We start from the raw sequence: 13,136 nt of genomic DNA, 5'->3' as shown, positions 1-13,136 counted from the left end.
TTTCCCCTGTTTCCAGAGTTTTAATAGAGAATTCTACTGCCTGTAATTCTCTTATAGTGCTGAGGTAAAACCTCTCCTGATGTGTCTCCTCCAAGAAAGATAATGCAAGATTATAAATTACTATAAATTAATTATAAACAGGTGTGGGGTCCAGTGTGACTCAGTGGCTACATCGTGACTGCTGGTATCTGCTGGTTACTGAAGTTTAACTCCTACCCTGAGGAGCAATTTTTGTCTCAAATTTGGGAAGATAAATATAACACATTTGGGGTTGATGAAGTCTTATTGGCAGAAACGTGCTTTTTGTGACAGATCTCTCTGTGCTGCCTGCTGCCCACCTGCTGTGTGCCTGCAGCACGACTCTGCAAGTCAAACAGATATTTAAAGAAATCCTCTTCTGGTGAGCCCTAACACAGGGGATGTGCTACAGCACTTCAGTAACTCCTGCATGGTTTTGTCAGTGTTTGCTATGTGCTTTACCTTAACAGGTGATGTTGGTTTTTGTAGTCCTGGGATGATGTTGGTGTTTCAGGGATCAGCTCCTGGTGCCATTCCAGGCTGGATTGATGGACAAAGTCTCGTTGCCAGGGACAGAGAGCCAATCTCAGGTACACAGAACATGCAGCCTGAGCTGTGCTGCTTATTTTCAGTCACCATCTGGGTAATTTGGGGTGCAGGTTATATTTTACCTCGATAAGAACTGAGCCAGAGCTTCCTGAGAGAGGAATTGGCCATGAGCAGGAGTCCTGTGGAGCTGGGAGCTCCTTCCCTTCTCAGTGGGAAGGAGTCAGAAAATGAAACTCCTACAGAGCCTGTGGTGGTGGTGGTGCAATGATGTCATTTTCCTGAACTGCAGCAGACTGCAGCTGAGGAAATTCAGGATATTCTTAGCCTTCCCTTTTCAGGGGTGTTTCTGTGCTGCTCTGTGCACGTACCCTGGGACCTCTCCTGTCATGTTCTGCCACCTCATCTCCCCTCTGCCCACCCAGATCTGCTCCTGTGGGGTTCCTGCATCCTGAACAGCCTCAGCTGCTGCTGCTTCACATGGCAGGGATACAATTCCTAACTCCCATCTAACTGCTGGGCTGAAGTGCAGAATCCTGTGACCTGCTCATGCAGAAACAGGATTCTTACTTCATCAAAGGGTTACAGAGGCTCTGAAGGCTTTGCCCTGGAAGGCTCTCAGGGATCACATGTGAATGTGTAATGGTAGAGAGATGGTTGGGGTTTCCAGGCTGGGTGTTGCAGTTCTTCCCTCCCTGGCATAGCTGTGGGATCCATGGATCCTCCCAGCAGACAAATTCACCATGAGCCAGCCTGGTTCAGCAGGAAGGGCAGTGACAGACACAAACCCCTGCAGTAACTGGAGGATTTTCCTCTGAGATTCCTGATTCTGGACTGGAGGCCATTCCAGCAGCTTGGTGTTGTCCAATTGCAGACAGCTCCAGGTGAGTCCTGCTGCCTGGAGGAGGATTTTGGGATATGCACGAGCCCACTGTGGTCAGGTGTGCCCCTGCTGCATCAGCAGGAGCTGGTCCCTGGGGAGAGTGGCTTTATGTCATTCCCTCATCTCCCTTTTCATGGAATCAGATTCTCTCAAGTCAGCAGGGAGCCCTAAGGCTCATGGAGTGCAGCTCCCTGCTCCTTGCAGGACCACATGAAGTAAATCCTGTGGCTGAGAGCATTGTCCAGGTGCTCCTTGAGCTCTGACAGGCTGTGAGCATTTCCTGGAGAGCCTGTTCAGAGCTGGACCAATGCACACCACAGAATCCCAGGATGGTTTGGGTTGGAAGGGTTGTACAGCTTACCCAGTTCCACCCCTGCCATGGCCAGGGACACTTTCCACTATTCCAGGGTGCTCCAAGCCCTGTCCAACCTGGCCTGGAGCACTCCAGGGATCCAGGGGCAGCCTCAGCTTCTGTGGGCACCTGTGCCAGGGCATCACCATCCTCACAGGGAAGAATTTCCTCCTGGATCCCTTCCCTTGGGGCTGCTCCCCTGTAGTTTGTGTTTAACCAGGGTTGTCCCATCCTAGATGGAGAATCCTGCACTGGCTCTTGCTACATTTCCTAATGCAGGTGCTTGCCCAGCTCTCCACTTTATCCAGCTCTCTGTAATTCCTCTCAATCTGCCAAGTAGCCCAGAGCTCCTTGGTTAACTTCTATTTCCTGCATTGTTTATTAAAAAAATTAACTTTTTTGGGTTAAAATGTTTAGTCCACTACCCCACTCCTCACACTCCCACTTTATTAATCCCATATCAGTCCTGCATCCAGGAAATATAAAAATATACTCCCACTGATCAGCGTTTAGCGATCAGTTTAAAGATGATCCCGCGTGTTCCAATGGTCCCTCAGCATCACGGGTATTCGCACCGGGAACCCTCAAAAGGGTCTCAAAACTGATGCGCCCAACGTGGGGCTCGAACCCACGACCCTGGGATTAAGAGTCCCATGCTCTACCGACTGAGCTAGCCGGGCGCTGTGAGTGAGAGCTACATCACATTCCATTTAACGCAATGCATGGTGACGTCACTCCGGGAGCGCCGCGCGGCGGCCAATGGGAGCGCGCGTTGCTGGGCGGTGGGCGCGGGACGGGCTGGCAGCGGCGCCGCCATGAGCTCCATCGGCACCGGGGTGAGTGCGGCGTGAGGGGCGGCACCGGCAGCGCCGGCACGGGCACAGCGCGGCCGCCCGGCCGCCCCCACCGGCCCCGGCCTGCCCCGTGCCTGCCCCGCGCCAGCGGCGAGCGCGGCGCGGCGGCTCCGGGCGCTGCGGGCGGCTGAGTCACTGCGGCCCGCCAGGCCCGGGGAACCGGCGGCGGGGCGGGGCGGCCGCTGCGATATTATACTTATTATACCCCTCTACATAATAGACTTCTGTGCCTTTTAAATAAATCCCTGTGATCCACGCGGTTTATATTAATTGGGGGCTTAGGGGAAGCCGGGGGGGGACTGCTGATGGGGAGCTGGAGTGACATGACAAAGTTATAGGGTACAGAGTGAAAGGTGGGTTTGATAGTGGGGAGGAATTCACCCTGAGAGGGTGCCCGGCCCTGCATCCCTGGCAGGGCCCGAGCCGGGCTGGAAGGGCTTGGAGCAGCCTGGGACAGGGGAAGGTGAGCAATGGATGATCCCTAAGGGCCCTTCCAGCCCCAGCCACTCCGGGATTCTGTGAAATGTAAAGGCAGACAAAAGCTCCCGTAGCTTTTGGGTGTTGTGTAATGCTCGCTGGTTTCACACCCAGGATTTGCAGTGTGGGTACAGCCAGCACTGATGAAATGGCCTCTCCTGGATTTGAGTCTCTGTTTTCTTCTGTTTCTACATCTTACAAAAGGGCTCAGCCTGCTCTGGGGACTTTGCTCATCTCTGGCAGCCAGAGTCTTGAATTTTTTAAATCAGGCTTGATCTGAAAATGCTGTGATATTATGTGGGTTTTTTTTTCCTGAGAATTGTGTTTTCTTCTTCAGTATGACCTGTCAGCTTCCACGTTTTCTCCAGATGGCAGAGTGTTTCAAGTGGAATATGCTATGAAAGCTGTGGAGAATAGCAGGTAAGATATAAATATCTGCATCAAACATCTTTTTGCTTCTTTAAAGCAGTGCTGTTGGACTAGAGAAACATGAGGGTAAAATTGTGGTGATGAAATGAGTCCTGATCTAAAAGCCCATTTTAGGGATGTGGATTGAGGCATGCTCAGAACCTTTCTTGTAAATGTGTATCAGCATCCTAAGGATTCCTCAAGACATGGAGGACACCAAGTGCTGCTGAAGCTGCTCCAGCTGCTCTGGGAGTGTCTCCCTTCCCTGGAGTGTGTGAAGAAATGTTGGGAAGTGGAAATCCCAGCTGTGCTTTAGAGACAGTGAGGTGGATTGACAGGGCAGAGTCACCCAGGGGTCTGCTCCAGATAGGGATTAGAATCACAGAGTCCCAGGATGATTCTTGGGTTGAAAGGGACTTTAAAGACAATTTAATTCTACCCCCTTGTTGTCTTCAGTCGCTGGAGTTGTGACAAACCTACCTTGGGGGAAATCACGTCACTGATTCTTCTGTCTTGACAACTCTCTGCTAAGTATTTTACATTGTGAGAAACTGACATTTTTTCTTGTCTTTCAGTACAGCAATTGGGATAAGATGCAAAGATGGTGTTGTCTTTGGAGTAGAAAAATTAGTGCTGTCCAAGCTTTACGAGGAGGGCTCCAATAAACGCCTCTTCAATGTCGACCGACACGTGGGGATGGTGAGGGGCCTTTTCATTTTAAGTCTGCAGAAATTGTAAGGTGACTCCCCTCAAAAGGACAGATTTATGAATCAGAGAATCAAAAATAAGTAGATTAAAAGAGTAATGTTAATGTGTCTGTGTACAAAGTTAAAAATGCCAGTGGGTTTTTGCTGTTTTCTGTCATTTATTCTTTGCACTAAATCATACATAACTAAAATCCAAACTTAAAGTAGAAGATTGAGGCTGTTCTAAATTATTAAAAGCTGCTTTTCCAGTTGCTCAGACTTGTATGTAAATATAAACATAAGTGTTAAAATGGTGCTTTTTGACACAGTTACCAAATTAGGTATGTTCAGGGAAAACTGCTGCATATGAGATTTTCTTCTCAACAATGTAGGAATCACCTGAATTCCTTAAAGACTGGTGTATGGAGGACTGGCCTGTCCATAATAGTGATGTTAGGATGGTATGGAGGAGTGATTGCAGTGTGAGAGAAACCTGGTGAATACACAGGATGGGAAGTATTGTTTGGGCTGGTGTAGTCATGAGATGATAATTAACATGAAGATAACTTTGATTATTCATAGAGAAAACCTCTGTTAATATGTGTACAGTGGCATGTTCTGAGGTTGGTGGCAGATGGGCAGTTTGAATTCCCCCATGGCAGTGGATTGAACTCCCCAGCAGTGAGTATTATGGGCTGCAGCCAGCTGCTCTCGTTGCAGGCGGTCGCGGGGCTCCTGGCAGACGCTCGCTCCTTGGCTGACATCGCCCGGGAAGAGGCTTCCAACTTTAGGTCTAACTATGGCTATGACATCCCCCTGAAGGTAGGAGGCCAGTGCAGCTCTCAGGGCTTTTGGCTTTTATTCTTGACAGGAGAATTCAGTTTTATTCCTTATTTCTGTAAATAAGGCTGTTTTATTTTTCCTTTTCCCACACAGCATCTGGCAGACAGAGTGGCCATGTATGTGCATGCCTACACCCTGTACAGTGCTGTCAGGCCTTTTGGCTGCAGGTGAGTCTTGCAGACACATTTTTATTTGTAAATATCTTTTGGTTCACTGTTGTAGGAACTGCTTTGGTTGTCTGAGTTCTGTTTTGAAACCTGGAATTAGTAACCCACAGCTCATCTCCTAGAATATCCCTTTCCCCTTTTTGTGTATGTCTGACACCACAGGTGAGGAATTCAGATTCCCATAAGGCTGTGCCAGGCTTCTACTGAGCTGGTTAATTTGTCCCTGGTTTTAAAACTTTGAGGGTTTGTTCCATTCAGTGTGTGATGGTGGTTAAAGCAGAATTTCCCTCTGCAATCATCCTGCCTGCCCTGACACCTAAAGAGCAGGTTACAGCTCCAGTGTGATTCTGGTACAAAGGGACTGATAAACAGAGCTGTGCTGCCAGGTTACTGAGCACTGAAATGTGTCTGGCAATGTGCAGGTGCTGCTGTGAAGCAGATTGCTCAATAGAGTGTGCAGGACAGGAGGACTTTTGCTCCAGGAAGGGTGTAGGAAACCCAAGCTAGTGTAGTTTCTAGTTCTGTGTGTGTTGCTAAAAGGAAAAGTTTTAATTTCTCTTTTCTCCTTTAGTTTCATGTTGGGGTCCTATGATAGTGATGATGGTGCACAACTGTACATGATTGATCCATCAGGAGTTTCATACGTGAGTGTGTCAAAAATATTTCCATCTTAGCATCAGTTGCTCTTGTAAAAGTTTCTAATTGGAAAAATAGCTAGAGCTATTTTTAGCTGCTGTTGTTTTCTCCTTTTGCCTGGGAAGATCTCTGGTCAATCACTGCTGCTGGATTGCAGCAGTTAAACAAACATTGTGTATTTCTTAGAAGTGTGGTCTGAGAAATGAGTTTAAAGCTTGACTGTCAGAAATTGGGAGTTCATCCCTGTGGCTCTGTCCAGTGGAAACTCCCATGCACTGCCCCAAAAAGGCAAGAATTGTAATGATACCCCCTTCTCTAAGTACTTCAGGTGAGAAGGGCTGTTCCTCTGCATTGCCTGCCAACAGCAAACCAAATCAAAATAGATTTGCTGTTAATTATTTTTAGTGTTTTTCAGCTGTGTGTTACACACAGGTCAATGCACACTCATACTGCTGGATTTCTTAAAATTTTCATGCAGTATATCCAGCACCATGGCTGCTGAGAGAAATAGAAATGCTTAATTTTATGTGTTTATGCTTCAAATATATTTCCACAATATGTGGGCTTAGCTTGGGATTTACTTGGATCCTGTAGAACTTCTGTAGTTCCTGTAGAACTTCTCTCTTCCAACTTATTCTAGCTTATTCTTCCATTTATTGTAGTAGCAATTAAAAAAATCTATTGCAACATTTTGAGCTGATAAATTTCTGTCCAGGAATTACTGAGCACTCTTCTATCAATAGTGGTGGTACTTGATGTAGTAATTGGACTCTATTCAATAATTTAGGGATGTAAGGTGGGGTTGTTATGTGCTAAGTGACAGTAAGAGGTGTAGAAAATTTAGTATTTAATTATATTTGCATATTATTGTTTGTTTCTTTTTTTTTTAGGGTTATTGGGGTTGTGCCATTGGTAAAGCCAGGCAGGCTGCAAAAACAGAGATAGAAAAACTTCAGGTATGGTGTAACAGTGTTGTGCTGTCTCAAGACAAATACTGTTGGCTTATCATGTTACCTTTTGGTGCCTGAAATACATAAAATGCAGAAGTGGGTGAAATATTTCCTTGTACATTTGCCAGTGAGCCAAGTGAGTGAATATAAAAGTATAAATATGATTCTGAATGAAAACCATAGGGTAGCATTGAGTGCTGTATCTATTTTTTCCCCAAGGTTTTAGATGATTCTTTTGTTTAACAAATTCAGAAAGGCTGCTCTTGTTAAGGACAAACTGATCTGTAGAGAGAACACAACCAAAAAATACTGAAGTGTCCCTTTAGCTGATTGAAGTTATGTTAGAATCCTGAAAGATTTTCATCTTCCTCATGTGTTTTAATATCTGACACCCTTGGAGTTGGAGACAACAGGGAATCAAATCCTTCTGGTCTGTCTCATGTACTTTTTGATACTCTGTTAAAAATAGATTTTATTTGGTCTACAGAGGGATGTCACAGGTGTTCATGGAAAGGTTCAGAGTTTATATGATTGTTACACTTTAAAGAATATCCTATTTATGGTGCTGTAGCACCATTGACAGGAAAAATTCTAGACAGTTTTCACTCAGTTTTGAATCTGGTTCAGATGCTTGAATACCAAATTAAAGGTAAGAAGCCTGAATGATCATTTGATCTTTGTACTGGAATTGTGGCACCTGGGAAATCATCATTTCAATTCCCATGTGTGTCCATTGGCAAAAGACAGAGCTGTGTTGGGTAAGACACAATTTACTCCAAATAGTTAATTTTCTGTGCAGTGCTGGGATTTTCCAGCACATGGAACAGAGTTGTGGCACAGGGTGCAGGTGTGCAGGGTCCCCAGGAACTGCAAATGTGGGATCCTGGCACAGCTCTGTGGGGTGAGTCAATAACTTTTATCCACTGTGGACTGGGCAGGTTCCTGGGTCACAGCTGGTTTTTGACAGGATGGATTTGTCAAAGCTAAGATGGGAAAAACTAGAAGTACAAAAGGTTTGTGGGATAATCCAGCTGAGGGTCAGCTAAGATTTGTTTGTTGGAAGAGATGACTGCAGGTGGAAAGGGAGAGGCAAGCAGGGAGCCAGGACTTTAACCTGCCTTGGGGCACTGCAGAGCAGCTCCTGTGGTGGGGAGGATACAGGGTGGGAAACTGGCTGAGGGGGCAAGAAGGAAACCCTGCATTCATCACATCCCTTGCATTTTATTGTCTGTACACTCAGCTGTGGGAAAACTTGGAGTTGTGTGGGGACTGATTTAATCTCTTGATCTCCTGCAGCTCTGATACTATTACAGCTTTTTGATATATGGACAGGATCATGATTAAATCCTGGGATAAAACTGTTAACATTGTTTACTTCCATTGCCTACAGAATTCACATAACCTGGGATGGCAAAAGGATAATGGCAGAAATAAAATCAACTTCTCTTTTCTTTTCTGTAAATATGCATGACAGTAGTAGAGCTTTAGAGTTTGCTGTTTGACTGCTAACTTTATATGCATGAATACACATCATCATAGAAATGTTTGTGTGACACAAGTTACATTTCTGTTCTGGACTGAGTGTCACAAAGGCAGTGGGTCTCTGTTTAGGGAACTTCTCCAGGTGGGATTGTGATAGCACATTTGTCTAACCAGGCATTTCTTCTCTGGCTCACTGCTTCACCCCTTCAGAAAGGGCTGTGACACTCCACATGAACTCTTGTCATCTTAATCCCTTCACCACTGCCTCATAACTACCTTCCATACTAAGAGTTTAAAAATATTTTGGGAGTTGGAAGAGATGGTAAATTCATAAAATGTATTACTGCTTCATGGGCCAGAAAAGTTGACCTATAAAACACAAGTTTATTATGTCATGGAAATTTGCACCAGCCTTTGTCCCAATTAACAGTGAAACTGCCAAAAGACTCTGATATAACTGAGAAAATGTGAAATGAGATCTTGATGTCTTGCTCATGGAGACAGTTGGTTGTTAAACAATGTTTTCCTCTTGAGGCATTACTTAAAACCCAAAATTACCTGCATAAAATGTTGGTAAAATCAAAAGTGTTACTATGGTGCCTAGAAGGAATATCACTTACATGTGACTTTATGGTGCCTCTCCCATGTTGCTATTTTGTATCAGTTGAGCAGAAATCATCTAGGAACAAGTCAAGCTTTTAGGATTCCAGCAGCACCAGTGTAGCTTTTAAGATTTCAGCTGATAAGTGCTTTAAACTGGGGAATTTCCAAGTAGAATTTTTTTTCCTAGAATCTTTCAGTTGTAGTATTCTTCCCTGGAAGAATGACTTGCACAGAGCAGGCTGGAAGATGCATTGTAGAGAACAAATGTGGTTCTTTTCTTTTCTCTTACTTTGACTACTGAACATGAAGCACATTGGCACATGCAGAGCCTCTCCTGTTCTGGCCCTGTGGAAGATTTATATTCTCTTAATAGAAATCTTTTATCTGTGTGTCTTTTTCCTGCAGATGAAGGAAATGACCTGCCGTGATGTTGTTAAAGAAGTTGCAAAAATGTAAGTCTCCAACCCATTTTTCCAACTTGACAAAAATCCAGAGTGGTGAGCTTGCTCTAGTTTCAAACTGAGGATGTTCCTTTTAAATTGGGTATCATGTCTTAAATTGTCTGACTTTAATCTCTGGTTTTAAAATATTTAAACTTTTTTATTTAAATTTTAAAGTGACAGATGAAGGGGAACTTCTTGGTGTGCTGCTTCTGCAGTAAGAGTTGTTTGAACAATGACCTGATGCTTCAAAGAGCAGCTGCCCACAAATGATGCTGAGATCTTGGACTAAAAAAAACTGCTTGGAAAAGAAGCAAAGTAGAACTTCTTTAAAGGAATATATATACAGTATAACTGTAGTATTAGACATTTAAAATAATTTCTAATAATGAAAATACTTCTAGTTCTGCTTCAGCTCAAACTCAGCAGCATCTCTAGACAGGGTTCTGTTTTTCAGCTCAAATTCAGTTTCTTAGTAGCATTTAGTAAGATAACAAAAATTTTAATAATGTTTAAACCTAAAATATTAGGCTCAGGCCACAGCAGTGGTTTCTTCAGGAGTTTGTAAAAGGAGTTTGTCTTAAACAGTGAAGCCACAGGTTATTTTGAGTTCTGCTGTTTTGAGTGTCTCAAGCCAGGATTTTTCCAGTTTGTTTGCATGTTCTGCCACAGGATGTACCAAATCAGTTTTGTTACTGCAGTTAACATTTCTATCCCATAGGTTAAGCAGTGGTTTTACTGTGTATGCTGTGAAACCACTTGGAGTTTAAATTCCCATTTCCATCTTTGCCAGAATTGGAAATCTTAGTCCACACTTTTGATTAGACACAAGACACTGTGGTGTTGGGATTTATTGTAAGATTTACTGGGGAAATGCAGGACACTCCAAGCTGTGTTATAACTGGTCTAGCAGAAGTAGTGATGATGCAGCCTTGGTTCTGTAATATCTAAATCTTAATGTTTGTTCCAGTTAGGGCCACTTGAACATCTCAACCTGCATCTTGGCTGTAATGATTTAAGGTATTGTTAGGCTAGCAGTTAAGCCTGGAAAATTCTCTGAGGGTGTTTGGTGGGGAGAAGGCACAGGGAGAGCTTCTATTAATCATAAGAATATTTTAATGGAAGAAATCTGTGACAGGAACAAAGTATATTTAGCCATTGGTCAGTCTGTTCTAATCTGTTCTTCTCTGTTCCTTTCAGAATCTACATAGTTCATGATGAAGTAAAGGATAAAGCTTTTGAGCTGGAACTCAGCTGGGTTGGAGAAAGTAATGCATTTCTATAATTTCTATAAACACTCCATAAAATTTATAACTTTTTGTACTTAAAAGTAAAACATTGCTTCTTCAATTCACTCTGTATGTCAGTATGTGTGAGATGTAATTAAGACATACTCTTTTTATTGACAGTAACCAATGGAAAACATGAAATTGTTCCCAAAGACATCAGAGAAGAAGCAGAAAAATATGCCAAGGTAAGTTACGACTTTGGTGTTGCTGCAGCTTCACTTGACAAACTGTTGAGCTGCCCGAAAATGTATCATTCCAACATCCCTCGGTGTCAGCGGGTGTTACTGGCAAGGGAGGGAAGGCTACAGTGTAACCAGGGATAGTTCCTGCTCTCAGAAACTGTTAATTCACAGCTTGCCACAAGTGGAGTCTTTCTCCTTCAAAAGTAAATGTACTGCTGGGAACTGTCCTGCTGCCTGCAAGGGTTTGGACACAGTGAGAGCTGTGAAGCTGCAGCAAACCTCATTTTGTTTATTGCAGGCTGAATTATAAAACAACTGGTAAGACTGTTCTTTAATTGCATTTTCTTTTTGCAAACAGGAATCTTTGAAAGAGGAAGATGAGTCAGACGATGACAATATGTAACACATTGTTACTCCAAAACAAGTCCAACTTTTCTTATCTTAGACCAGGTTTGTTTATAATGCATTATGCATGGGATGCTGTTGTGTACTTGTTGGAAGAAACCAACTGACCAACTTGCACTAATAAATTTTCCATTTTACTGTCTCTTAGCTTTTATTTCAAATTGTATAGGCCAGCAAGTGTATCTAGAGACATTAAGAAGGAAATACATTATCAGGCTGCTGTTGCTTCCTAAAGCACTCCATTTGAGCTAGGCTCTTTTAGTGCTGCATAGTTTAATATCAAAAACTCTCTTTTTCCTTGATTAACCAATAGCACAATTTGCAGTTTGTTCCCAGCCACAGTCTATGATTGCTCTTGGCAGAAGAGATGAGAACAGGGACCTCCAAGAGCAGGTTACAATTTAAGGTGATGTGCACAGCCTGTGAAACAACCAGGAGTTCAGGAAAATGAATGTTCAGCTGAAGTACTAAGCCTAGGCTTAGTGGAGGAGTAGGAGGAATTAAAAACTAATTCAATTTAAAACAGTGCTTGTGTTAAATTCTAAAGCTGTGAGATCGATTAAGCAATGTAATTGGAATTAATGGTTGAAGAGCCAAACTATTTTTAAGCTGTTTTATTCAGCTGTAGTTTCCTAACACACTTCTGAAACAGCTTCATCAATTGTTGACCTTTCCAGAAGTTAAAAACAAGCTTTGCTGCTGTCATTCCCTACTTGCTAGGAAAACAGACTGCCTGTTCTAGTCACTTGAAAGTTTTGAAGCAGCAGGTTGGATGTGGCTGGTGACCCTGCCCATGGCAGGGGAGTGCAGTGAGATGATCTCTGAGGTCCATTCTAACCCATATGGTTCAATCAGGTAATCAACTGTTCTGTTCACCACCTTAAAACTCAGTTAAAACTGAAGTCTTGTTTGTACATGCAGTTAAAATTCTAATAGCCCTTCTAATCTAAAATGCATATTTGTGTCATGAATCAAACTCCTCAGCTTTAAGACTACATACTCATGTTCACCAGCCCCTAGAACAGCTTTCCCTCACAGGTTTATTTTTATAGAGATAGTTTGGAAAATCCCTGGCCTTCTCCAGTGTCCTTTGTACCAGGATTACAAAGGTTCTGCTTCCTTTTTGTGACACTGTAAGGCCAGCAGAGAGCAATGGCTGCACTGTGTCAGTTCAGGCTACCTGAGCTCCTGCTGGGCCAGATGGGGCCAGCCTGAGCCAGCACTTCATGGCCAGGACAGGCAGCCTCCTCCTGAGGCAACAGGAACAGCTGCTCACTGAGTCAGCCTGGAATTGTCAGTTCCAGGGCTCCAGACTGAATTTACTACTGCAATTTCCTGCTGACTCAGCTCTTTGACTCACAGGCCAGCACCACTCAGGAAACTCCTCAGCAGCACCTCAAAGCATCAGCTGAGGCTGATCTGCCACTCCCTGGCTATGGCAGCAGGGGAGTACCTGATTCTCTTCATTTTGTCTTGATTCTGTTCCTAAAATCACAGAATACTCCGAGTTGGAAGGGACCCACAAGGATCATCACACCCAGGATCAGAACTCATGAGCTTGGTGTTTTTAGCACCATGCTGTAAACTGCTCAAGGGTCCTGGTGTGGCTACACCCAACCCTCCACCCCTCTAATCCTTCCAGTGACAGCCACCCACAATTAGGGACAGGAACTGTAACAACACTCAGACACATTTCAGGGTACAGTGAGAAGAGCAGCACCAGCTGTGTTTATTCAGAAGACAAAACTGAAGGAATAGGAAGAGGTAGCAGGTAGGTGCACAGGCACCTACTTGCTCATCCAAAATTTTCAAATAGCTACTTCTTGGAGAACATGGCAATCTGAAAAGCTCCTTTGAGGATCAACACTTAGTTTTTCTACACTTTTTCACAACAAGCAAAAAGTCCCATGAAAAG

The 13,136-nt window shown here is 43.9% G+C and overlaps 2 protein-coding genes across 3 annotated transcripts in view; one reads left to right on the top strand and one right to left on the bottom strand.

The window, feature by feature from the left end:
• The window catches only part of ARMH4 (armadillo like helical domain containing 4), a 153,095-nt gene that overhangs the window by 69,507 nt on the left and 70,452 nt on the right, over positions 1–13,136 (bottom strand). The window lies entirely within an intron of this gene.
• Positions 2,553–11,363, top strand: PSMA3 (proteasome 20S subunit alpha 3). Of its 2 annotated transcripts, none has more exons than XM_079309339.1 (11): positions 2,553–2,635; positions 3,468–3,550; positions 4,114–4,237; positions 4,945–5,046; positions 5,161–5,234; positions 5,806–5,878; positions 6,761–6,826; positions 9,311–9,357; positions 10,546–10,613; positions 10,755–10,819; positions 11,175–11,363. In XM_079309339.1, exons 1-11 carry the CDS (start codon positions 2,615–2,617, stop codon positions 11,217–11,219), a joined length of 768 nt encoding a protein of 255 aa, XP_079165465.1. In that variant the 5' UTR covers positions 2,553–2,614; the 3' UTR covers positions 11,220–11,363. The 2 variants fall into 2 exon arrangements, with proteins under 2 accessions (XP_079165465.1, XP_079165466.1); XM_079309340.1 differs by lacking the exon at positions 2,553–2,635 and adding an exon at positions 2,655–2,879.

The sequence above is a fragment of the Erithacus rubecula genome, assembly GCF_903797595.1.
Source record: "Erithacus rubecula genome assembly, chromosome: 6".
In the NCBI taxonomy this organism is placed as follows: Eukaryota; Metazoa; Chordata; class Aves; order Passeriformes; family Muscicapidae; genus Erithacus; species Erithacus rubecula.
Note: the sequence above shows the minus strand (reverse complement) of the source record. Positions and strands in the feature narration are given on the sequence as shown.